Here is a 27,468-nt window from a genome sequence, read left to right as displayed (position 1 = left end):
ACCAATATATAGATGAGGAGAAAAAGGTACGTCTAGGTCAACTTACATCCCACGTTAGGGATGTAAGTTGCATCTAAAGTTGGGTGGGGCGCATAGTGGAGGGGGTGCAGGCGGTGCTGAGCGCAGGCTCCGAGCAGAGGGGCTGGCGGAGTGCCTTGGGGTGCAGTGTGGAGCACCCGCGAGCCCAGGGCGAGGTGTCCAATGAACAGACGGCGCCCCCGGGAGCCTTGCCCACCGGCAGGACTACAGAATGGTACCCCTAAATGGAGAGAGATTACAGGGCTGATCAGAGAGGACGAGAAACAAGGAAGGCTTCTGAAAGAGAGCATCCTCCGATTCTTCCCCCACCTGAATCCCTGTTGCTATGAAGACCACCAATGGGACTGAGACCTGGTATGAGAGCCTGCACACTGTGTTGAAGGCTCTAAATGCCACTCTTCACAGCAACTTGCTCTGCCGGCCAGGGTCAGACAACCTGACTGAGGAGAGGCAGGCCAGCCTACCTGGCCGCGATGACAACTCCTACGTGTACATTCTCTTCATCACGTTCCTATTTGCTGCCACTGTGGGCAGCCTCATCCTGGGATACACCCGCTCCTGCAAAGTGGATAAGCGCAGTGACCCCTATCATGTATACATCAAGAACCAGGTGTCTATGCTCTGATGCTAAGAGCCCGGGGATGGCAGAAGATCAAGATTCCTGAGGATTATCTTGTGGGGCCCCCAGAACTCAGCTATGTGTTACATCAGGCCTCAGAGTCCTAGTCTTGTAAGATCAACAAGAAACAGTGCTAAGGGAGGTCATTATTGGGGTAGGAGTAGAGGATCTGGCAGACCTAGGCCTTGTGGATAAGGATTTTTTTCCAGCAAAGATAGACTACAGACAGTGGGAGCCCTCTGAACAAATATATAAAAGTGGCAGGAACTCCCTGGCGGTCCAGTGGTTAGGACTCTGCGCTCTCACTGCCAAGGGCCTGGGTTCAATCCCTGGTCGGGGAACTGAAATCCCACAAGCCGTGCAGTGTGGCCAGAAAAAAAAAAAAAAAAAATTTTATATATATATATATATATAAAATGGCAACAGATGATGACAAATGAGTGTTCTAGTGGCTGGAGTGTTGGGGGCTAGGGGTTAGAGGAAGTTGTAGCAGAGGGAAATGAGACAGGAAAATGCCCTGAGGACACATTTTTTGATGTGTTATCTTCAATGACCTGAGAAGCAGCAATGATTATCCCATAACACAGACAGGAAATCTAAGTTATGTTACTTATTTATATTTTTTCACATTTTATGTTTTTCAGCCCATTTAACATTTGTGATTTTATCCCCTGTGAGGGAAGCAGAGCAAGTGCCATTCTGCCCATTTGGGCCAAAGCAGTGCCATGACTGGAACCCAGGTTCTCTGGTCTCCTTGCCTAGTGCTTTGCAAAACTCTGTGCTACCTAGGAGTGGATCTAGGCCTGAAACTTATATAATTCTGGGGGGCCCTCCTTAAAAAAAAGAATTTTAAAATATCTTATTTTTGCAAGTATTACAAAAACATTTCACCATGTTAATACATTGTTAGGGCCCCTCCTAAGATCTTAAGAAGGAACCATGTGAGTACAGGGCCCTGACTGTTAAGCCTCATTAGCTCCATGGTTCCTGTGCCCCTCCAGCCATGTCCCAGTGCCCTTCCCAGCCCCATCTCCAGTCCTGGGGACTTCACTACCTCTAAGGCAGCCTCTAACATTTTGAATGAATTCTGTGAGAAATTTTCTGATATCAAGTTGAAATCTACTTCTAGAAGATTATTATCACACCTAGAAGATTATCATATTAAAAAAGGCAGGTACCTGATTCAGTGGAAAGAGAACCAGCCCTGATTCTACTACCAGTGTGGTGTATAAACTGGCTAGACACTTAAAAATAAATAAATAAAATAAAATAAAGTTGGGTGGACACCATGGGGCTAGGTTATAGAAAGCCTGAAAACCCAAATATAAATAGCCTTAAAGTAAGAGAAAACAGGAAGATAATGACAGATTTTGAGCAGAGAAGAATTTCAGGAAGTCTGGCTTTTCGATAGAATGAAAGGTGGATTAGAATGAGAGACGAGTCAAGGAGGCCAGCTAGGAGACTATGGAGGAGTTCAAGCACAGTGACAGTGGATGGCAGGAAGAACAGAAAAGAACAGAACAGTCAGAATTTGAAGAAAGAATAAAACAACTCAAGATTTTGATAATACTGATATCAGTGAATAACAAAGGAGAGGAATTGGTTTAGGGCAGGGGTCCCCAACCCGTGGGCCGTCACCGGTTCGCAGCCTGTTAGGAGCTGGGCCACAGCAGGAGGTGAGCGGCAGGTGAGCGAACAAAGCTTCATCTGCTGCTCACCATCGCTCCCATTACCACCTGAACCCTCCCCCTACCGCCCCACTCCCACCCTGCCCGCGGTCCGAGGAAAAATTGTCTTCCATGAAACCGGTTCCTGGTGCCAAAAAGGTTGCGGACCGCTGGTTTAGGGGACAAGGAGTTCCCTAATTGACAGTCATTGACATGAAGATTTGAATGACAGAAAGACAGCCAAGCAAGTGTTCAATAAGGCATTGAAATACATGTGAGATAACCAGGTCTTAATTTAGAGATATGAGAATCACCAGACTAGATAGGATAGCTGAAGTGCGCAATGGGGCGAACACTCCAAAACAGAACGTGAAGAGTAACAGGAAAACATTTTATCTCCTTGGGATTGTCCTGTATCAATTTCTCTCCCCACTGCTGGAGGGCGGCATAGGCCTTTCCATGCATTTGGAATAACCTCTCCAACTTGATAAGCTTGACCCAAATTTAACTCTTTCATAAACTTCTCCAATCAATTTCACTTAATAATAATTCTCTTAGTATCGATATTGTTTGTATTATTCACTTATACTTGACTGCAAATACTAAAAATTTTTTTCATATATACATGCCCTGACAATAAACTTAAGTATATGTTGCCTACATATATATTTACGCCCTCTCCACTCTTTCCGAGGACCTCCCCCAGGCTTTCTTAAGGATCATCAATGACAATGTCCCCAACTCGAGTCTTTTTCCAGGAATTACAATCCACAAGCTGCAGCAAAGTGCCTGGTGCAAACAGTAGATACTCAACAAATACTTGCTGAATTAATAAGGAACAGGAGATCTGTAGTGCAAGCCCCTTTCTTCATGTACAGATGTATGGTAGGAGGTTCTCTCTTTCCTTCTCTGTGTCTCAGGCAGCATTTTGGCTAGTAGTACTTAGAGAAATTGTGCCTTACCTGAGTTATTAACTGATATAATACAATAATCACCAACTAAATGCCCCACTGGTTAAACATTGGGGTAAGCTTGCTTTAACTCAGGCTAAATCAGAACCCCTCATGGTATCAAAAGAAAAAGCCCATTTTGGTTTGTCTGTTTGTCTAGCTGAAAATGGCACAACAGAACTGCTGCACGGTTTGAGAGGAGTTGCTGAGAATGCTCCCTTGAGAATGGCACAGGTAAGCAAAACAATATCCAAAAAAACCAGTGAAAGGTTCCAGGTCACCCAAATTGGCCTAGAAAAGTCCCACTGACTAAGTGTCTTGTTTGTCCTCAATGGTGTCTGGGTTCATAAAGGGAAGTTGAATTTACAAACTGACAATCTGCCTACTGGGCGTGGGGGGAAGACGACACTGACACCCAGTGGAAAAGAAGTAGCCAGGCTAGGTTGGCTCTCTTGCTTTCTTTTGTTCACCCCTTCACTGTGGGTAGGGAGAAATGTCAAAGGCGTCTTTTGTCTGTAAATCTTCCAAAGTCCTAATAAAAAGAAGGCAAGGAGGGAATAGACTGAAAGAAAGCTAAGACAAAACCTCAACACACCCACCTCAAAAACCACAGAACCCAATCGTATTAAAAACTGAGAGTGGAGGACACAATAGAAACTTGGGAGCTTTTAGTGTTCCTTTTTCCTGATTAAATGCAGATCACATAAGGGCTCTTAATGGGAGAAGGGGAGTACAGCTCCCAGTACATCTGGTCCCTGGTATTAATCTTAACTGTCTGGTGATATCAAGGCACATGGCTTCTGGGGCAGCAAATACCTGCAATGATGACTGAGTCAGTTCGGGCTGGGCCAAATTTCAATGTCATCTCATGCTTGTGTTTATGAACTGCCAGGTGGTCCTCGTTTGTAAATCTCTGAAACGAAACAGAAACAGAGATGTGAAAAAAAAATAAGCCATTCAGTGCCTTTTTAAAGTGTCCTACCAAACATCCTGCAACAAGGTTGGTCCCTGGAAAGAGGGACTGGAGAAGGAATAGAAAGGAGGAAAAAATGGAAATGATGGAAAAGGAGGAGATGGATTAAAAAAGAGAAAATAGGGAAGGAGAAAACGAAGCACTAGAAATCTTGGAGGAGAGGGTAAGGGGAAGACCGTAGCACCAACTGCTCTGTAATATCAGGTCCAAACTAGAGAAATGGACAGATTGTTGGTGAAGTGGGATCCAGGAAGGAGGTTCCGAATGAAAAAAACATTAAGGCAAACTCGTAGCAAACAAGGGGAAAATAATTTTTAATAAAAATAATAAAGAAAGGAGAAGGGAAAGGCTGGGTACTAGTTGGTCATCACAAAAATAGGAAATTCAGAATGAAGCTCTCCACAGTGGGGCTGAATTGGACTGTTTATGAGGGGGCTAACAGGGAGATAAATTATGCAGGATTAGGAGAACCATTTAACTTCCTGGCCCCCACAGTGCTGCAGCAGGCGTCTGCCCAGATCTTTGGCTCAGGGTTTTAATGAGCCAGGATGGAGCTGTAGAGGACAGAGGCCCAACGGCCAGCAGTAATGGCACACACCAGCCCCATTGGCCAAATGCTGTCTCCCTTCATCGGGCAGCCCGCCTGGGCTCCATCAGCCATAAAGGGGCCAGTGCAATGTTGTTGGCTATATAATGGTAGAATAAAAATGCAAGCAAAAAATTTTTGTTAGGGTAGGGAGAAGCCTGTGGCCAGGATGAGGGAAGGGAAAAAGGAGATGGTATAGAGATTTTATTTATTTAGGGGTTTGGGTGAAAGGACAATGAAAATGTGAGGCTAGGTCGGCCTCAGTTTATGACTAAGTAAGACAAGGTTGCTAGACAATAATTTATGCTCCCACCCCTTCTTCAGAAGGGGGAGGTGAAGGGAACAGATGAACAGCAGTAATTCAGAAGAATGATACACTCAAAATTCCCTTTGAGGCTGGCTGGCTAGTTCCTTCATTAAAACATGCCTGCAACACAGTAACAGCATGGATGCTGCAGTTTTCCACAGCTCTTTCACCAGCCAGGCTCCAAAACATGGTGCTATTTGTCTTTTTGTTTCTAAGAATAATGATTGGTTAGTCCTCTCTTTACACTTTCCTCATTAGATAGATACATACTTCCCACCAAAACTATACCTTTAGCCCTCTATCCACAGCTCTTCCTGACTGCAAACCAGACAGGAGTTGGCCCCATCCTAGCACCTATCCAGTCAAGAAAGCAACACTGAACTGTTTAAATTCCTTTATTTTATCTAAAAGTAGCTTTTCCAAAACTTGCTCTGTCTGAGTCCTATCATAACTAAAGCCAGCTTAAGACTTAAAATCCTTCCAGGCTAGGCCTATAGGCCTGAAGGGTGAAGGAAAATTTCAATTAAAATATGAAGAATCAAGAAGTAAAACAGTCAAAAGAACACTGCCTTAGTGGTTTCCAATGGATCTAGGACAAAACCGGATAAAGTGTGGGGATATTTAGCCAAGAACTTTAGTTTTCTCTATCGTTGGTGAACCGTAGATATCAACTTTTTCAGTCACAGATTTTTCCTAAGGAAAGAAGGGTGGGGGTGGGAAAGGGGGGGAACAGTCTGTTAACCATGGGTATATTTCTAGGTTAAACAAGTCACTGTGGAGGGTCTGGGATTGCTGGGTAGTCGGTAAAAGGAAATGAGCAGAACTAGTCTAAAAAGGAGGAAAAACCATCATTTTACAAGGATAGGAAGAGTAGTGGATTAGACGGGTATACGTTTTCAAAATGTAATGGTAATAACAATCTTTTTTCAAAAATACGTTTATAGGTACTTCAAGGAAATTTCCTGTAGGTAGCTTTAAAAAATTGGCACAATGTTCCAGAATACAGAAGAATGACTTTCAAGCAAAAAAGTCCTTTTCTACTACTGGAAATATAGCTTACCCAAAACTGCTTGGAGGAAGATTTTATTTTATTTTAGAATTTATTTTATTTTATTTATTCATGTTTGTTGGCTGCGTTGGGTCTTTGTTGCTGCGCGTGGGCTTTCTCTCTAGTTGCGCGAGTGGGGGCTACTCTGTTGCGGTGCACGGGCTTCTCATTGCAGTGGCTTCTCTTGTTGTGGAGCATGGGCTCTAGGCGCATGGGCTTCAGTAGTTGTGGCATGCCAGCTCAGTAGTTGTGGCGCACGGGCTTAGTTGCTCCGTGGGCATGTGGGATCTTCCCTGACCAGGGCTCGAACCCGTGTCCCCTGCATTGACAGGTGGATACTTAACCACTGCGCCACCAAGGAAGTCCCTTGGAGAAAGATTTTAAACCTCCAGGTTTTGCTCTGGTTAGGACTGTTTAATATTTTAAAAGGCAACTCCGCTTCTTGTTACAACTTCTCTGCACAGTCCTGACTTGTTTATCCTCTAGTTCTTGTTCCTCTCTGCTGCACAACCCCCCCCCCCCGACTCCCTTCCACACCACCCTATTCCCCTTTGAGCTCTTCATTTTTTCCAAATCAAAAGCTGGGATATGAAGAGGACTGAAGGTGGCTGAAGGGATCTCCCACCCATCAGCATCTCAGAGGGTTTTGATAACTGTGAACGTGGGTAGAAAAAAAAAATCACGTCTTTATTTTCACTAAACTCTAACTGAAATTTAGCATTCCTAATTCATAATAGAAATTGCACATATTTTCATATCACATTACAGTTATTATAGATATCTCAAAATAGCCTTTATACTCATCACTACTTCAAAATTATGATAGTCACTAGACCTACCACTAGAACTTATAGACAGCATTATGCTTAAAAAAGCACACGTTACATTCTCAAATATTTTAAAAACATTTTTAATAACTATATATCAAAATAATTGCTTCGTTTGTAATCCTGTGTCTCTTTTTTTTTTTTTTAGATGAACCAACTTTGCCTTTTATAAATTTATTTATTTTTGGCTGTGTTGGGTCTTCATTTCTGTGCGAGGGCTTTCTCTAGTTGCGGCGAGCGGGGGTCACTCTTCTACGTGGTGTGCGGGCCTCTCACTGTCGCGGCCTCTCTTGTTGCGGAGCACAGGCTCCAGACGCGCAGGCTCAGTAGTTGTGGCGCACGGGTTTAGTTGCTCCGCGGCATGTGGGATCTTCCCAGACCAGGGCTCGAACCCATGTCCCCTGCATTGGCAGGCAGATTCTCAACCACTGCGCCACCAGGGAAGCCCCCTATGTCTTTTATTTTACTGATTTAAAAATATTATTCTGAGAAGGGGTTCATAGGCTTCACCAAACTGCCATTGGGGGTTATGACACCACAAAAGTTAAGAATCCCTCCTGACTAAATCAGGTAGTATGCTTCAGAGGATGAGCCAAAAGGGCAGAATTTTAAGAAGCAGGGCACTGGCCTGGTCTCGGCTCTGGTCATCTCTCCCTGCTATTTCTAACACAATTCTTGTATGGCCAGAGTAGGAGGGAGAGAATATAAGTTTACTTAAGTTTTTTTTTTTTTTTTAATCAAAGTGAACATCACTCTGGCTATGATTTTCATTGTTCCTTATATTCTCTCTCGTTTATTAAGAGTTAACTCAAGAATTCTCTAGATCAGTCTTGAACCACATGCTTAGGAAACCATCCCTCTAAAAGCAATTTCTCAATTAAAACATCTAAAATTATTAAGTGATAAAAATTTGACCTTATTAAAAAAATAGATTAGGGGCTCCCAAAAGGATTTCCTTTTTGAATTATTGTCCATTTAAAAATCTAGCTCTCCCATTTGTTAATACCCTTAGTGGGTCTTCCTTTGTTTTTTGCTCTTACCTATGACTAAGGTTTCGGCAAACAGCCACTCAATTTAGGGAACATTCCCTCAATTTAGGGAACATTGGGTAGGGTAAATAATGATAATTATCAATAAATGTGTAGATATTCACCATCTCCAAGAAAACTGAGGGCTGATATTATTCAAAATGGGGGCTAAAGAATTTGAGTTACAGTGGATCAGGAAGGCATTTTATATGCCTTGGGAGAAGATTTGAATAGCAACACAATAAAGTTTAGAGTCTTATGTGCTCAAGTAAGTGAATCAGGGCAGCTTCTTGGCATAAATGGGAGAGGGAAAGTATTATGTGCTAATTTGCACCCTATCTATAGACCAAGATGATTTAGATTTGCCCTATCCAATACGGTAGCCACTAGCCGCATGTGGCTACTGAGCACTTGAAATGTGGCTAGTCTAAATTGAGATGTACTGTACTAAGTCAAAGACTTAGTACAAAAAAAGAAAAAGAGAATGTAAAATATCTCATTAATTTTATTTTGATTATATGTTGAAATGATAATATTTTGAATACACTGGGTTAAATAAAATATATTATTAAAATTAATGTCACTTGTTTATTTTTGATTTTTAATATTGCTACTAGAAAATTTAAAATTAGATATGTAGCTTGCATTTTGTGATTTGCAATATATTTCTTTTGGACAGCTCCGACCTAGATAACATGCTCGAAGATCTAATGGGAATTTTAATCATGTGCCAAACTTGATTCTTTTTTTTTTTTTTTTTTTTAATTTATTTTTTTGGCCGTGCCACGCGGCTTGTGGGATCTTAGTTCCCCGACCAGGGATTGATCCCAGGCCCTCAGCAGTGAAAGTGCGCAGTCCTAACTACTGGACCGACAGGGAATTGCCCAAACTTGATTTTTTCCCCACAAACACATTTTTTCTAAATACAGTTTATACTATATGGCAGTGGTTCTCAACAAGGGGCAACTCTTCCCCCGACATTTGGCAATGTTTGGAGAAATATTTGCTTGTCACAACCTGGGGGATGTTACTGAACTCTAGAGGGTTGAGGCCTGGGATGCTGATATATATCTTATAATGCACTGGCCAGCTCCCCAAAACAAAAAATTATCTGACCCAAAATGTCATTTGTGTCTCTGCTGAGAAACCCTGCTACAAGATAACAGGGAAAGAAAGAAACAAACAAACCAAAAAAAGGGCTGTTTTTTAGTTTCCCTTGCCAAACTGCCAACACATGTTTTTGGATCTGAAACTTGGAAGGAAAAAAACACAGGCAGAAAACTCCCAACCTCATTTCATAAAATGGCTGATGTACTACTGATCTGCAAATACTTAGGATAGGGAAATTAGGAAGATGGAGACAGACGGTACTGTAATTAGGAGAAAAGACTAAATGGAATTCTCATGCACTGCCTTGTTAGTAGCAAGGAGATAACACAGAAAAAGCAAATCAAAACAATTTTGGCTACTTCTGATTTTTACTCCCCAATGGAGGAAAAAAAAATCAAGAAAGGAAATTTTCTTAGTTTAAGAAATGTTAAGAAGCATAAAATGGAATATCAGGACTATGAGGAAGTCAATCTGAAAAGTGGTATTAGTATTAGAATGGGCAGTGAAAGTACAGTTTTGATTAAAAGTTTCCATTTCTAGGAAGTTTCATTCTCACCCATCCTTTTGTGACGAGCAACTGGAACCCTGGGACTTCCCTGGTGGTGCAGTGGTTAAGAGTCCGCCTGCCAATGCAGGGGACACATGTTCGATCCTTGGTCCGGGAAGATCCCAAATGCCGTGGAGCAACTAAGCCTATGTGCCACAACTACTGAGCCTGTGCTCTAGAGCCCGCAAGCCGCAACTACTGAGCCGGTGCACCACAACTACTGAAGTCCACGTGCCTAGAGCCCGTGCTCCACAACAAGAGAAGCCACCGCAATGAGAAGCACACATACCGCAATGAAGAGTAGCCCCCGCTCGCCACAACCAGAGAGAAAAGCCCGCACGCAGCAATGAAGACCCAACGCAGCCAAAAAGTAATAATAATAGGGACTTCCCTGGTGGCGCAGTGGTTAAGAATCTGCTTGCCAATGCAGGGGACGCGGGTTCGAGCCCTGGTCTGGGAAGATCCAACATGCCGCTGAGCAACTAAGCCCGTGCGCCACAACTACTGAGCCCGCGTGCCACAACTACTGAAGCCCGTGCACCTAGAGCCCATGCTCCGCAACGAGAAGCCACCGCAATGAGAAGCCCGTGCACCACAACGAAGAGTAGCCCCCGCTCGCTGCAACTAGAGAAAGCCCACGTGCAGCAACGAAGACCCAATGCAGCCATAAATAAATATATAATTAAAATAATAATAATAATAATAAATTAATTTTTTAAAAAAAAGAAAAGAAACTGGAATCCTACCTACTAGCAAACTGACAAAATAAGCAGAGCTAAGTAAAAAGTTAGGAATGGCTTGAAGAACAAGCATGGTGTGAACTGGAAATCAGGAATACATGTCAATGAATGAAGACATAAATTTTTTTTTTAATTTATTTAATTTATTTATTTTTGGCTGCATTGGGTCTTCGTTGCTGTGCATGGGCTTTCTCTAGTTGCGGCGAGCGGGGGCTACTCTTCGTGCAGTGCGCGGGCTTCTCACTGCGGTGGCTTCTCTTGTTGCGGAGCACGGGCTCTAGGCGTGTGGGCTTCAGTAGTTGTGGCACGAGGGCTCAGTAGTTGTGGCTCATGGGCTCTAGAGCGCAGGCTCAGTAGTTGTGGTGCACAGGCTTAGTTGCTTTGCGGCATGTGGGATCTTCCCGGACCAGGGCTCGAACCCGTGTCCCTTGCACTGGCAGGTGGATTCTTAACCACTGCACCACCAGGGAAGTCCCTGAAGCCTTAAATATTTTAATTTTTAAAAAGTTGATGTATAATGTATACAAACTGTAAAAAATCTCAAGTATACAGCTCAATGAATTTTTATATAAGTATATGCTGGTGTAATTACAACCCAGATCGAGAGATGAAACATTTCGAGCACCCCAGAAGGCCCCCTCATACCCCACTTTTCTTAAGCTTTTAAATGAAATAATAATATAAAACACTTAGTACCTGGCATACAGCATGTATTCAGCTAGTTCTCTCCTCTTTCCCTTTTTAAATCTCAAGGCAGACAGGTATTGTAGTAAAAATTAGTTTTTCTTTGTAGAATAATTCTAAATAAGTCAGTGCTTAGAGTTCTTTTCCTAATCCCGTTAAGACTAGTCTCCCAGAAGCTTTTTGAAACAGCAACACTAAACAGAACTGAAGAGAAGGCTCAGGGCAAATGAGAGCTCAGGCCAAACTAAAGCTAAATGTTTGTCTATTGACTCTGAGCCAAGCACAAGCATATGGGCATCAGAAATGTAGTAGTTTCAAGTAAATCCTTGGTAAAGTTTTGTGACTAATGAAATTTCTGTGTAGTATGCACTCAACCCCTAGCCAAATTCATTCCTGAAATGTTGTTTTTGGCCACCACACCTCCAGTTTCCATGTGGATTTGTCTCACATTTTAAAATGCTCTTATATCCTGACCTATGATTAACTCACGTCCCTTTCCTTGTTTTAGAAGAGTAGGCTGGGGGAAGGAGACAAATCAGAACTCTTTAGTTATTAGGAAATGAGCCCTGAATGCCTAAACTATCAGGGAATTGAGCTTATATTTATGATAGTCTGAAAGTCACTTACACTGAAACCTAACTACTCTCTTCTCCAAAGTTTGTGGGTTTGGCAGCACTTCATGGACAGAATAGCTTCTTTTATTACAGTATCTACACTTGGGCATATTCTGATCAAAGAAAATAGTTTGAAAAAGCGGGAGAAAACTGAGAACTATAGGTAGAAAGCTATAGAATATAGTGATATATTGGTGCTGAGTAGGGTGGCAAGAATAGCTGACCTTTTTGGAACACTATTTAATCACTTCAACTGATCACATATCCTGAAAGAAGAAACTGGGAGATCGGCAACAGTCTTAATAAGGCTTCTCACCCTCACTGCAGAGCTTCTATTCCCAATGCATCATTTATATTTGGGAAAGTGGGGAAAGGGAGAAGGGAAGGGACTAAATACACACACCTCAATCCAACATAACTTTCGTTTGTACCTTAGTCAATCTTAGGCTCCTGCTTTCTACTTCAAGATGCTGCTGTTTACGAAATGAGTCACACATCCTGCTTTGAATGCTTCATGGCTCTTGAATGAATCATTTCAAAGTACAGGATTGTTCAACAAATAAATACAACCACAGCAGCAGCAGCTCATAGGCTGCATGTGTGAGCAAGGTAATTTATGGAGGGAAAATAAGAACAGGAAACTTCTTCTCAAAATATTCTAAGAGAAAATGTTGTCAGGGGAATGAAGGAGTATAAACTAAAGGGAGAGGGAAAAACCCACCAAATTGTACCTAAGGTAAATTTCTTTGTCTGTGGATTGAGGAATTTTCTGCTTGCGGAAGGCTGTTTGAGTGTCTTAAAGAGAAGATTCTGGCAGCTGACTAAATTAGTCCATTGTAAAAAAAGGAATTTTGAGAGGAGAGACATTATTTGATAGTTGGTCTAGCAGAGAAGCCATCTGATAGAATATATGCCCCTCAAGGTCAAGAATCCTCATTTGTTTGCTCATGGAAGTATTCCAAGCACTTAGAACAGTACCTGCACATAGTGGATGCTTAATAAACATTTGTTGAATAAATGCCAACTAGCATATCTCATTAAAGGGCTACAAAGCATCCCCAACTTATAAAACTCTTATCCATGTGTACAATGGTAGGAGTATTTTCATCATCAACATTCAAAAGGAGAGTTGATATTGTAAACACCAGCTCTTTCCTATGGAACTAAAGGCTGGGCCCAGTGAGGACCAAGAATACCCTAATGGGAGGAGCTTAGAATAAGAAACAAATAGAATTTCAAAAATTAAGACAACAGGAAAAGGTCAAAATGGCAGCAAAGGGGATTTAAATCATTGGGAAGAATTTCTTGACTCGGAGGGTGAGGGGGCTGAAATCATTTCGAAAGGAGATTTTAAAGGAATGTAAAATCTATTAGTTTTCTGGTCCTCTTGTATTTTTTGTAAATGATTTTTTTTTAAGTAATTTAATATTTTATTTATTTATTTTTGCCTGCGTTGGGTCTTTGTTGCTGCGTGCGGGCTTCCTCTAGTTGTGGCGAGCGGGGGCTACTCTTCATGAGGTGCGCGGGCTTCTCATTGCAGTGGCTTCTCCTGTTACAGAGCACAGGCTCTAGGCGTGTGGGCTTCAGTAGTTGCAGCACACAGGCTCAGTAGTTGTGGCTTGTGGACTCTAGAGTGCTGGCTCAGAAGTTGTGGTGCATGGGCTTAGTTGCTCCGCGGCATGTTGGATCTTCCCAGACCAGGGCTTGAACCCGTGTCCCCTGCACTGGCAGGCGGATTCTTAGCCACTGCGCCACCAGGGAAGTCCCTGGTCCTCTTGTATTTTTATAACTTTATTTTCTCCTATTCTTCCACTAACACTTTCTATCCAGGTCAGTCTCTACTGATCTGCAAAATCCACCTACTTTCAATTTTGTGCCTCCACACAATCGCCCTATTCTCAGACATGCCTTCCTCTCTCCCCTCAGTTTATCCAAATACTACAACTTTCCAAGGCCCAGCTGAAATCCAATTGCTTTTTGAAAGCTTCTCTAATCTTCAGTAGTCTATCTTTCCTGAACTTGTATGGTACTCTGAACAAACTGCACCATATAATTTAGAATTCTGGTCTACATGGTCTCACAGTTTTATCCTTTGAAGTAGACTATAAACTACCAGAGGGTTAAAAATGTATCCTACACTTACTCCTTTTTTTTTTTTTTTTTTTGGCCATGACATGTGGCTTTTGGAATCTTAGTTCCGCAACCAGGGATTGAATCTGGCCCCGGCAGTAATATCGCCAAGTCCTAACCACTGGACCGCCAAGGAGTTCCCCTACACTTATTCCTTACCTTCCCCACCAACCCCATGTTGGGGCTTAACCCCGTGGAGAGCACACAATAGGCACTCAATAAATTCCTTTTTCAGTGATTAGGTCAAGTTTTATATAGTGGTATGAGAAAAACTGTTGAAAAGCTTTATCACCTTTAGATTCTAAGACCTTTAACAGGGCACACTTTCAGAATGATCTGATCCCTTTCCATCTCCATTTCCAAAGTATATTTCATCATGCAAATAAGTGAGAATCAGTGTATCCTTCCCACTGTGTTGTTAGACACCAGATTCCCTTTATTACAGAAAGGCACTTAGGACACTTTCAGTACACTGGAGTTATACTGCTGTTGTATGAAAGGACACTGGTGCCATGTCTTGTGGGTCAATTTACTTTCTTTGGGTATCTGAGTCCATTGCTGAACTTTATTACCAACTAAAATGCTCTGTGCAAAAAATGTCAATTCATCAACAGCAACCTTTTCCTTCTTCACTCCCGAAACCACTAGTGGTAATTTTAACCACATCCTTTTAAGCATTTCCTTTTAGGATCTCAATTACTTGAATTTTATTGGGCAGAATATCAGCATCCCACAGGAGTCAAGCCATGTCAAGGACTGGATTCCTCTTTTTACAAAGTTTACCCTGGAGTATCTGACAAGAGGAAAAGGTATATTACAATCAAATCAACAAACCAGTTGGGGGTTGGGGAGTGGAAAAATGATATTCAAACCCACAGTCAACACTGAATTGCTGGATCTTCACTGTTAGGATCTGGAATTAACATTAATGCATTATTCCATAACAGACAGACCAATGATGCAACTATTCCTCTAAGTAGCAGAAGTTTTAAACACTCAGCCACACCCGATCACTCATTTTATTTTCGTTCCTGTTCCCTCCTCCTGTTTATGACAAATGTGAAAAATCATGAGCCCCATGGGTGGTATCTTTTGCCTAATAAGTCACAGCAGAAAGGAAACAAGCTCCAAAGGTCATACAGGCCAACTCCAACCAGGCATTGGGCAGTGTAGTAAAGAGGGTGGCAAATATAATTTCTTGTCAGTTTAACTGAGGAAAATTAGGTATTTTAGTTTTATTTTATGTATGAAGCTTGTTTATTATGGGATTGAGAAATATAATTTTACTTCAGGTTTCAATGTACTTAGAAAGTCCTGGTCATCTCAACTTCCATGGGATTCCCTAGTATCATAGGAAAGCAGTTAGTGTAAATCTTTTCTCCTCCTCCTCTTGCTCTCTTTTTATTTTTTTATTGTGGTAAAATACATATAAAATTTACCATATAAACCATTTTAAGTGTACAGTTCAGTGGTATTAAATACATTCATATTGCTGGCAACCATCACCACCATCCATCCCCCATAACTCTTTTTCTTTTTTTAATTTATTTTTGGCTGTGTTGGGTCTTCATTGCTGCATGTGGGCTTTCTCTAGTTGCGGCGAGCGGGGGCTACTCTTCATTGCGGTGCGTGGGCTTCTCACTGCGGTGGCTTCTCTTGTTAAGGAGCATGGGCTCTAGGTGCGTGGGCTTCAGTAGTTGTGGCACGTGGGCTCAGTAGTTGTGGCTTGCGGGCTCTAAAGCGTAGGCTCAGTAGTTGTGGCGCATGGGCTTAGCTGCTCCGCGGCATATGGAATCTTGCCAGACCAGAGCTCGAACCCATGTCCCCTGCATTGGCAGGCAGATTCTCAACCACTGCACCACCAGGCAAGTCTCCAACACTATTTTGTAGAACTGAAACTCTATACCCATTAAACAATAACTCCCCATTCTCCCCTCCCCCCATCCCCTGGCAACCACCATTATACTTTCTGTCCTTATGATTCTGTCTACTCTAAGCACCTCGTATGAGTGAAATCATACAGTATTTGTCTTTTTGTGACTTATTTCACTCAGCACATCTTCAAGGTTCCTCCATGTTGTAGCATATTGCAGAATTTCCTTCCTTTTTAAGGCTGCATGATAGCCCACTGTATGTATATTCCACATTTTGTTTGTCCATTTATCAGTAGATGGACACTTGGGTTGCTTTTGCATTTTAGATATTGTGAATAATGCTATGAATACAGTTGTACAAATATCTCTGCTTTCAGTTCTTTTGGGCATATACCCAAAAGTGGAATTGCTGGATCATATAGTAATCCTATTTTTAATTTTTTGAGGAACATCATACTGTTTTCCTCATTGGCTGTACCATCTTACATTCCCACCAACAGGGCAGAAGAGTTCCAATTTCTCCATATTCTTGCCAACACTAGTTATTATCTGTTTTTTTTTTTAAGTAACCATTCTAATGGGTGTGAAGTAGTATATCACTGTAGTTTTGATTTGCATTTCCCTAATGATGAGCGATATTGAGCATTTTTTCATGTGCTGGTTGGCTACTTGTATATCTTCTTTGGAGAAACGTCTATTCAAATTTTTCGCCTATTTTTTAATTATTTATTTATTTATTTATTTATTTTTGGCTGTGTTGGGTCTTCGTTGCTGCGTATGAGCTTTCTCTAGTTGCATTGAGTGGGGGCTACTCTTCATTGCGGTGTGCAGGCTTCTCATTGCAGTGGCTTCTCTTGTTGTAGAGCATGGGCTCTAGGTGCGTGGGCTTCAGTAGTTGTGGGATGCGAGCTCAGTAGTTGTGGCTCGTGGGCTCTAGAATGCAGGCTCAGTTGTTGTGGCGCACGGACTTAGTTGCTCCGTGGCATGTGGGATCTTGCTGGACCAGGGCTCGAACCCATGTCCGCTGCATTGGCAGGCGGATTCTTAACCACTGCACCACCAGGGAAGTCCCTCGCCTATTTTTTTATCAGGTTGTTTTTTTGTTGTTGCTGAGTTTTAGAAATTCTCTATACATTCTGGGTATTAATCCCTTATCCAATATATGACTTGCAAACATTTTCTCCCATTCCATAGGTTGCCTTTTTACTCTGTGGACATTGTCTTTAAATGTACAAAAATGTTTTAATTTTAATAAAATCCAACCTGTCTTTTTTTTTCTCTTAACTTGCTCCTCTGGTGTCATATCCAAGAAATCACTGTCAAATCCAATATCATGAAGCTTTTGTCCTATTTTTCTTCTGAGTCTTATTTTTCTTCTAAGAGTCTTCTACGAGTCTTATACATAGTTGTTACATCTTCTTACTGCACTGAAACTTTTATTAATATATAATGTCCTTCTTTGTCTCTTGTAACCCATTCTGATCTAAAATCTATTTATTCTGATATTAGTAGAGCCACCACTGTGCTCTTTTGGATACTATTTGCATGGAGCATCTTTTTTTATCCATTCACTTTTAAAAAATATATATATATATATTTATTTATTTTTATTTTGCCTGCACTGGGTCTTAGTTGCAGCACGTGGGATCTTTGTCGCGGCACGTGGACTTCTTAGCTGCGGCATGTGAACTCTTGGCTGTGGACTTCTTAGTTGTGGCATGAGAACTCAGTTGTGGCATGCATGCAGCATCTACTTCCCTGACCAGGGATTGAACCTGGGCCCCCTGCATTGGGAACACAAAGTCTTACCCACTGGACCACCAGGGAAGTTCCCATCCATTCACTTTCAACCTGTTTGTGTCTTTGGGTCTCAAGTGAGTCTCTTGTAGACAACATACAGTTGGATCATATAGGGTTTTTTGTTTTGTTTTGTTTTTATTAAAGTATAGTTGATTTACAATATTGTATTAGTTTCTGGTGTACAGCAAAGTGATTCAGTTATACATATATATTTTTTCACATTATTTTCAATGATAGGTTATTACAAGATATTGAATATTGTTTCCTGTGTTATACAGTAAATCCTTATTGCTTATCTACTTTATATATAATAGTAGTGTGTATCTGTTAATCCCATACTCCTAATTTATCCCCCCATTTCCTTTGGTAACCGTAAGTTTTCTAGGTCTGTGAGTCTGTTTCTGTTTTATAAAGATTCATTTGCATTATTTTTTAGATTCCACATATAAGTGATATCATGTAATATTTGTCTTTCTCTGTCTGGCTTATTTCACTTGGCATGATGTTCTCTAGGTTCATCCGTGTTGCTGCAAATGGCAAATTCTTTTTTGGATCATGTGTTTTTATCCATTCTGTCAATCTCTGTCTTTTGAGTGGAGAGTTTAATCCATTTACATTTGAAGTACTTACTGATAAGGAGGAACTTACTTCTGTCATTGTGCTATTTGTCTTCCATATGTCTTATAGCTTTGTTGCCCCTCATTTCTTGCATTACTGTCTTCTTTTGTGTTGATTTTTTGTAGTGAAAAGTCTAAATTTCTTTCTCATTTCCTTTTGTGTATATTCTACAACTATTTTCTTTGTGGTTACCATGGGGATTACATTTAATATACTAAAGTTTTAATACTCTAATTTGAATTTATACCAGCTTAACTTCAGTAACATAAAAAAACTCCGCTCCTTTCCAGTTCTCTGCCTACCCCTTACAGTTGCTGATGTCACAGAATTACAACTTTATACATTGCGGACCCCAAAACAAATAATTTTTTAAAATGCATTAATCTCTTAAATTACATGAAAAACAATATTTGAAGTGACAAACCAAAGTTACAGTAATACTAGCTTTTACAATAGAAATTTTTTTCCTTAAATGTATTACTGTCTTAAATCATGTAGGAAACAAAAAGTACAATTACAAGTCATTCATTCTTACAGTAATAATATTAGCTTTATAATTGCCCATGTATTTACCTTTTTTGAGATTCTTATTTTTCCCCACAGCTTTGAGTTACTGTCTAGTATACTTTCATTTCACTTTTCAAGACTCCCTTGAGCATTTCTTGCAGGGCAGGTCTAGCAGTCACGAACTCCCTCAGCTTTTACCTCTGTGGGAATGTCTTAATTTCTCTCTCACTTTTGAAGGGCAGTTTTGCTGGATATAGGATTCTTGGTTGACAGTTTTTTTCTTTTAGCACTTTGCATATGTTTGGTCAACTGTTTTCTGGCCTCCAAAGTTTCTGATCAGAAGTCTTATAATCTTATTGATGATTCCTTGTATGTGATGATTCACTTCTCTCTTGCTGCTCTCAAGATTCTTTCTTTGTTTTTGGCCTTTGAAAGTTTGTTATAATGTGTTTTGGTGTGGGTCTCTGAGTTCTTCTTCCTTGGAGTTTGAGTTTGTTTTTTTTTAATTTTTTTTTAAAGTCTTTATTGAATTTGTTACAATATTGCTTCTGTTTTATGTTTTGGTTTTTTGGCCCTGAGGCATGTGGGATCTTAGCTCCGCGACCAGGGATCGAACCCACACCCTCTGCATTGGAAGGCAAAGTCTTAACCACTGGTCTGCCAGGGAAGGCCCCAAGAGTATGGGCTTTTTGGATGTTTATAGTTATGTCTTTCACCAAATTTGGGAATTGTTCAGACATTATTTCCTCAATTTTTCTCTCTGCCCCTTCTTCTCTCTTTCTCTATTCCCTCCCTCCCTCCTTCCCTCTACTTCTGGAACTCCCACAATGCATATATTTGTCTGCCTGATGGTATCCCACAGGTCCCTTAGGCTTTACTTGCTTCTTGTCAGTATTCACTTTCTGTTCTTCACACTTGACAATTTCCAAATGCCTGTTTTCTTTTCTTTTCTTTTTGTTTTCTTTTTGGCCTCACTGCACGGCTTGCAGGGTCTTACTTCCCCAACCAGGGATCAAACCCGGGCCCTGGCAGTGAAAAGGACTGAGTCCTAACCACTGGACTGCCAGGGAATTCCCCAAACTCCTATTTTCAAGTTCACTGATTCTTTCTTCTGCCTGCTCAAATCTGCCTTTGAATCCCTCTAGTGAATTTTTCATTTCAGTAACTGAATTTTCAGCCCCAGAATTTCTTTTTAGGTTTTCGATCTCTTTATTGATATTTACGTTTTGTTCATACATTGTTTTCTTGACTTTCTCTACATCTTCCTTTAGTTCTTTGAGATTTAAGACAGGTGTTTTAAAGTCTTTGTCTAGCAGATCTGCCATGAGGTCTTTCTCAGGGACAGTTTATGTTGATTTTTTTTTTATCCTTTGAATGGACCATACTTTGCTGTTTCTTTGTACGCCTTGTGGTTTTTTGTTGAACACCAGTCATTTCAATCTAATAAAACAGTAACTCTGGAAATCAGATTCTTTTCCCCTTCTGCAGAATTTGCTAATTTTTGATATTGTTTTTGTTTTTATGATTGTTGTAGGGTGTCTCTGTGCCAAGGATCAGCATGAGGTGTAAATTTAATGTCTTCTCAAGCCTTTTCTGACACTTTCCCTAGGCATGCACAGTCACTTCCTAATTTTCCCCATATATGTGGCTGTTTTTGAATGTCCTAGACTTTAATGTCTGGCTTCCAAAAGGGGAAAAAAGTGAAAAATGAAGGGGAGAAAAAGGGCACAGGCCCTTTAAATCCCCTAGAAGTCACTTCATCCAGAGAGGGAGGGGCTTGTAAACAATGTGAAGAGGTTCAACAAAATGGCTACCTGTCTACACCTCTGTGATCAGAAGCAACAATCAGCACCCAGAGCATAGATCTCTGCTACTTAGAGGAAAGGACCTTTTTGACCATCCTAGCTCCCCGACATGCTGTGTGCAAACTGCTCTAGGAACACATGCACAGATGCCTGGCACTGGCTGAGGGTGGGGGGATGGGTAGCTGCTACTGTGTTGAGCTGAAATTGACTGAAATGAACCACAATTTACCCTCCAATTCTTCCCCTAGAAGTTTCAAGCCTTCAACAGACTCCAAATTTCCAAAATAGTTACATCAGACAGATTCTGCCAGTGCCATTGTTGTCTATGTGGGGAAACAGATTCTTGATCCTTTCTACTCTGCCACCTTCCCAGAATCCCTCTCTCTCTCTTTTTTTTTATTATTAAATTTATTTATTTATGGCTGCGTTGGGTCTTCATTGCTGCACGCGGGCTTTCTCTAGTTGCGGCGAGCAGGGGCTACTCTTCGTTGTGGTGCTGGGGCTTCTCGTTGCATTGGCTTCTCTTGTTGCAGGCATGGGCTCTAGGTCTGCGGGCTTCAGTAGTTGTGGCACGTGGGCTCAGAAGTTGTGGCTCACGGGCTCTAGAGCGCAGGCTGAGTAGTTGTGGCACACGGGCTTAGCTGCTCTGCAGCATGTGGGATCTTCCCGGACCAGGGCTGGAAGCCGTGTCCCCTGCATTGGTAGGCGGACTCTCAACCACTGAGCCACCAGGGAAATCCTCCCTCTCTCTCTTTAATACTATTTTCGTGTGACTTTTTTCAGTAAGGCCATAAACTAAATTCTGTGTCCAGTGGCTTTAAAACTGGAAATCTGTATGGCTTATCAGGCCTCTCTGGCCCTGAAATGACTGTTGTCAATTAATGCCTTGCATACTAGATTGCTTGGGGGAAGGTGGGGGGGTGGGGGTGGGGAACAGAAATGGAAGAGGTTTGGGAAAGACACTATTAGTTTCTAAACCCAACCCTCATTCCCAACCCTTCTCCCTTGCTTGCCTCCCATTATAAAGGCTGAAAAGCCAGATACTCATTTTTCCAGTTTCCCACGGAGCTAAGATTAAACCCATCATACAGTTCAGGCCAATGAGACACAGAAATCCACTGGGGGTTGGGGCAGAAGACTGCATTTCTGGGATAGCATTTGCTTCCTTACAAAAGGGAAAGCTAGAAGAAGAAAATTCCTGGTGCTACTCCTTTTTTCTTCCTCATCCTCTGACAGTGGGGCAACACACTTGAGACTAAAAGGTAAAATAGCTAAAAATGGCAGAACAGAGAGGTAGAAAGTCCTCAATAACCTTGCTTAATTGCTCAGTCTTAATTCTTAGACTTCTTGTGTTACAGGTGTCCATGAAGTTTTAAGCTACCGTTAGGTACTTGTAGCTGAAACCATTCCTAACCAATATATGATGGTTTTCAGGATATAGATTTTTCCTCATTTTCTATGTAAGGAACGTGGATATGGAATATGCAATAGAATATCTCGTTCTATACCTTTAAGAATACTTATCAATTGGACCCTAATGTGGAATTCCATTTTCATTTTCACATAGTATACCAAATAAATTATTCTATCTCATCATCAATTTTTGCCTCAGGGCTCCTTAAAAACAATAGCTATATAGTGTCTGAGTTGGGAAAGACAAAACAGTAAGAGAGAGGCACCCTATCATGCTGCTCTTGAAACTGAAGGAGTTAAAGATCACTCTTCACTAAGGTATGGAGTTTCAGGCAGAAGGACATCTTTTCTCATTCCTGGCTGCCCCTCTCCCTCAGTACCTAATGGCTGGCTCTTTACTAAATGCCAGGGCACTCTTGGGAACTATGCTAAAGAATTAACCACAACAGATCCATTATCTTTCTTTAGATGGTAGCTACTTACTTGGATGGATTAAATGCTCAACAAACTTTAGAGGACCAGTGCCTAGGAGCTGAGAAATCCCAGGGACAATTCAGCAGGGCTTGGTCCCCTGTCAGTTACATGGTTAATTGCTTTCTCCATAGCTCTTGCCTAATGGTAGACCTTTTAGTATTCTACTTTCCAGATGTAGCCACTTAGTTGGGGTACCATTAAAGTTCCCAAAGGGACAACTTTAGTTCTTAACAAAGCAAGGAAACTTCTTTTTGGCTCAAAATGATTATCACACAGTCCTATTAAGTTCTTGTTGAAATTACAAACTTATATTTTTCAATCTCATCTCTCTTCCCAAGTTCTTATTAGGATATTATGAGCCCTTGAAAACCATCAAGTACTTTTTTTGTTGTTGTTTGTTTGTTTTTTAAATTAATCAATTTATTTTTTGGCTGTGTTGGGTCTTCGTTGCTGCACATGGGCTTTCTCTAGTTGTGGCAAGTGGGGACTACTCTTCGTTGTGGTGTGCGGGCTTCTAATTGAGGTGGCTTCTCTTTTTGCGGAACACGGGCTCTAGGCGCGTGGGTTTCAGGAGTTGCAGCATGCGGGTCCTACAGCACAGGCTCAGTAGTTGTGGCTCACGGGTTCTAGAGCTCAGGCTCAGCAGTTGTGGCACATGGGCTTAGTTGCTCCGTGGCATGTGGGATCTTCCTGGACCGGGGATTGAACCCATGTCCCCTGCATTGGCAGGCAGATTCTTAACCACTGCTCCACCGGGGAAGTCCCAAAGAACATCAAATACTTTTATCGTCTAATTTCCTGCACAGTAAGTGATGTCATCCCTGGATCTCACATATGGGTGGGAAGGACAAACATGCAGTGTGAACAGTGTGGACCATAACCATTAAAGTTAGGAAAATCTACTACACTGTGTTTTTCTCTTGGGCTGCTGAAAATTTCATTATGGAAAAAGAATATTCTAAACACTTCTTGATAATACAGGAGATTCTGAATGCTTACAACAAACTGAGCAGAGCATATATGAGTCACAGTACAGAGCATACAATAACTAAAACCCTGCCTTGTAAGGGCATATACAATTTACTACTGTAACAGTTAAGCCAAAAGAAAAATTAAAGCTGGGGAAGAGACAGAGCGACGGAGAGAGAAAGAGGGAAGAGGACAAGGAGAGAGAGATCTCGGTCTCCAAAACTGAGTGCTTAGATTGTTGGGGCAAGCTTACAAGATTACACTCACTCACTCTAAAATAATTTCAAAATGCAGCAATACACTTTTGTTTTAAACAAGCTATCAAATCTTAAGTGCCCAGAGCCTTAGCAACCATAGAAGAGGTTACAGGCTGATAAAGAAATGGGCAAAGACAAGACTCAAATGGTTTGGCAGTCTCTAGAATAAACCAGAAGCTTATACAGGGTATACTGATTCTGCCTTGTCACCTTAATTTAATGCAGAAAAAACTTCTTACCCTGATTTGCTGACATATTCGGCTGATTTATCTTTGTGTCTAACTTGGAAAGTTTTGAAATAAAACCAGGCAAATGGCAAACTCATTAAATTTGGATGAGTTTAATGTTTAAAAGCAAACATGCTTTCTAGCCATTAGAGATATATTTTAGAATGTTGGCCACTGAATAGAAGTCTATAATAAAAGAACACAGGCAGGCAGGGGAAAAGAATGGAATCTATGCTGCCTAACAGTAACACTTATCCACATGCTCCTTGACTTTCATAGTGATCCAATATAGCAACAAAATCAAATACTGGGGAAACTGCTAACCTCTCCAGCCTCACCTCTTGCTGCTCTCCACCAAAATTTATGCTCCAGCAACATAAAACTATCTGCAGTTTCTCTGAACATGCTATGCTGTTTCATTCTTTTGTATCTGCTGTTCTCTTATGTGTGGAATGTTCTTCTCCACCTTCTCTGTCTGGCAAATTTCTATTTACCTTTCAAAACCAGTTAAAGCATCATTTCCTCCATGAAACCTTCCCTCATGTCTAATAGACCTCTCAATACTTGCAAATACTTATATTATTACATTTATCATATTACGAGTAATTACATTTTTATGTGTCTGCTTCCCCTATGAGACAATGAATCTGTTGATGTCTTATCCATCTTTCTGTCACAAATCTAGCATGGTGTCTAGCACATTGCAGATATTCAAATATTTTTTTATTAAATTGAACCCACAAAAGCTAAAGAAGCTCTGAATGAATTGAGAAAATTATTCATGGACTAGTTTTTGGAAACCTGTCCCCAGGCTTACTCAAGTTTGGAGGTACCTGGAAAAATACACAACAGGAAATGCCTTGATTTTTAACAATGGATCCTTTGTGTATACTAAGTCTCTCACTAGAGACATTTGTGAAAACCAATAGTCAATTTTTGATTGTGGTCTAAAATGATAACAAATTGCTCCAGTTACAGAGAACCCCCCCCCCCACCTTCCCCCCCATTATATCAGAATGGAGACAAACCAGCAGGTGGTAATGGAATCCTATTAACCTTCATATCACATTACAACAGGCCCATCTGTTAGGAGAAGAGAGAAGAGAAAGGATAAATATAAAAACCATCAAGCACACCGATGGGTGTCAGGGAGGATCTAAGTAGACTCTGGTACTCCTAGTCCCCACTTCTTGGTAACAACTCACTATAGCAAACTGCTAATTTCAACCATAGCGTGGTAGGCCAATAATAGCTCCTATACTAGTTTGCTAGAGCTGACCAAGAAAGACCACAAACTTGGGGTCTTAAACAACAGAAATTTATTGTCTCATAATTCTGGAGGCCAGAGTTTGAAATCAAGGTGTCAGCAGGGCTGGTTCCCTCTGAAGGATGTGAAGGAGAATCTGTCCCATGTTTCTCTCCTAGCTTCTGGTGGTTTACCAGCAATCTTTGGTCTTCCTTGGCTTGTGGCAGCATAACTCCAATCTTTATTCCCTAGGTGTACGTCTGTGTCCTGTTTCCTCTTTTTATAAGGACACCAGTTATACTGGATTAGGGGCCTACCTTACTCCAGTATGACCTCATATCAACTAATTACGTCTATGATCCTACTTCCAAATAAGGTCACATTCTGAGGTACTTGGGACTAAGATTTCAACATGTAAATATAGGTGCACAATTCAACCCATAACAGTTCTCAAAGATATGCCCATGTTCTAATTCCTAGAACCTGTGAATGTTACCTTATATGACGACTAAATTAAGGGTTCTGAGATGAAGAGGTTATCCTAGACTATACAGTTGGGCCCTCAATGCCATCACAAGTATCCTTATAAGAGAGAGGCAAAGAAGAAGGTGATGTGAAGGCAGAATCAGAGATTGGAGTGATGTGGCCACAAGCCAAAAAATGTTGGAAGCCACCAGAAGCTGGAAGAGGTAAGGAAAGGATTCTCCTGAGAGCCTCCAGAGGGAGCATGGCTCTGCCTGCACCCTGATTTCAGACTTCTGGTCTCCTGAACTGTGAGCATAACGAATATGGTAGATATTAAACCAACTATCAATAATCACTTTAAATGTCAATAGTCTAAATACACCAATTAAAAGAGATGATCAGAGTGGATCAAAAAACAAGACCCAACTATATACTGTTTATAGGAAACACACTTTAAATATAAAGACATGTATAGATTAAAAGTAAGGGGATGCAGAAAGATATACCACGGTAACACTAATCAAAAGAAAGGGGAGTAGCTATATTAACTTCAGACACAGCAGTCTTCAGAGCAAGGAAAGTCATCAGGGATAAAGAGGTATTACATAATGATAAAGGGATAAATACTTCAAAAAGACAAAAAAAATCCTTAATATACACGTGCCTAATATCAGAGTGTCAAAATAAATGAGACCAAAACTGATAGAACTGCTAGGAGAAATAGATGAATCCACTATTATAGTCAGAGACTTTGACACTCCTCTATCAGAAATGGACAGATCCAGCAGGCAGAAAATCAGTAAGGACATAGTGGAACTCAACAGCACCATCAATCAACTGAATATAATTGACATCTACAGAATACTTCATCCAAGAATAGCAGATTACACATTCTTCTCAAGTTCACATGGAAGGAACATTCACTAAGACAGACCTCACTTGAGGCCATATAACACACCTTAACAAATTCAAGAGAATGGAAATCATACAATGTCTGCTCTCAGATGACAATGGAAAAGAAAAGCAAATTAAAGCCAAAATAAGCAGAAGAAAATTAATAATAAAAATTAGAACAGAAATCAATGAAATTAAAAACAGGAAATCAATAAAACCAAAACCTGATTCTTTGAAAAGATCAATAAAGTTGATAAACCTTTAGATAAGCTAACTAAGAAAAGAAAGAAAGGGACTTCTCTGGTGGTCCAGTGGTAAAGAATCCACCTTACAGTGCAGGGGATGTGGGTTCGATCCCTGGTCAGGGAACTACGATCCCACATGCCGTGGGGCAACTAAGCCTGTGCACCACAACTACTGAGCTCAGCACCTCAACTAAAGAGCCTGCATGACACAAACTACAGAGCCTGCGTGACGCAAACTACAGAGCCCATGCGCTCTGGAACCCGCACGCCACAACAGAGCCCACACGCTCTGGAGCCTGTGCACCACAACAAGAGAAGAGAAAACCCACACGCCACAACTAGAGAGAAGCCCGCGTGCTCCAATGAAAGATCCCGCATGCCTCAACAAAGATCCTGCATGCCGCAACTAAGACCCAACGCAGCCAAAAAGAAAAAAAAATTAAGTACAACCTAATGAAATCTGAACATGTTATGAGACTACAGGGTAGGGAGAAACCAGTTTTATAAGAATTGGGGACGTCATGATAAAGGAAAATAAAGATAATATTAAAAAAAAAGAAAAGAGAGAAGACACAAATTACTAGTATCAGATATGAAAGAGGGATACCACTCCAGATTACATGGATGTTAAAAGGATAATAAAGGACTATTATGAACAACTCTATGCCCACAAACTTGATAACCTAGATGAAATGGGCCAATTCCTTAAAAGACACAATCTGCTAAAACTCACACAAGAAGAAATGGACAATCTGAATAGGTCTATATCTATTAAATAAATTGACTCAATAATAACAACCTTCCA

The 27,468-nt window shown here is 41.1% G+C and overlaps 2 protein-coding genes across 5 annotated transcripts in view; one reads left to right on the top strand and one right to left on the bottom strand.

The window, feature by feature from the left end:
• LOC133101545 (cyclic AMP-dependent transcription factor ATF-7) overlaps positions 1 to 27,468 on the bottom strand; it is a 91,179-nt gene that overhangs the window by 24,068 nt on the left and 39,643 nt on the right. For all 4 annotated transcript variants that reach the window (XM_061206455.1, XM_061206457.1, XM_061206454.1 and 1 more), the window contains one exon: positions 4,092 to 4,188. In XM_061206455.1, the coding sequence (XP_061062438.1) occupies positions 4,092 to 4,188 (97 nt within the window). The remainder of the gene's footprint in view (positions 1 to 4,091; positions 4,189 to 27,468) is intronic.
• Positions 365 to 664, top strand: LOC133101350 (potassium voltage-gated channel subfamily E member 3-like). The gene has a single exon (XM_061206065.1). The coding sequence runs from the start codon at positions 365 to 367 to the stop codon at positions 662 to 664; it is 300 nt and encodes a 99-aa protein (XP_061062048.1).

Source organism: Eubalaena glacialis, chromosome 11 (assembly GCF_028564815.1).
Source record: "Eubalaena glacialis isolate mEubGla1 chromosome 11, mEubGla1.1.hap2.+ XY, whole genome shotgun sequence".
NCBI lineage: Eukaryota > Metazoa > Chordata > Mammalia > Artiodactyla > Balaenidae > Eubalaena > Eubalaena glacialis.
Note: the sequence above shows the minus strand (reverse complement) of the source record. Positions and strands in the feature narration are given on the sequence as shown.

Bases quoted from the DNA above. Each gene is read 5' to 3' on its own strand.
- LOC133101350 (XM_061206065.1), top strand. From the start codon at position 365: ATGAAGACCACCAATGGGACTGAGACCTGGTATGAGAGCCTGCACACT.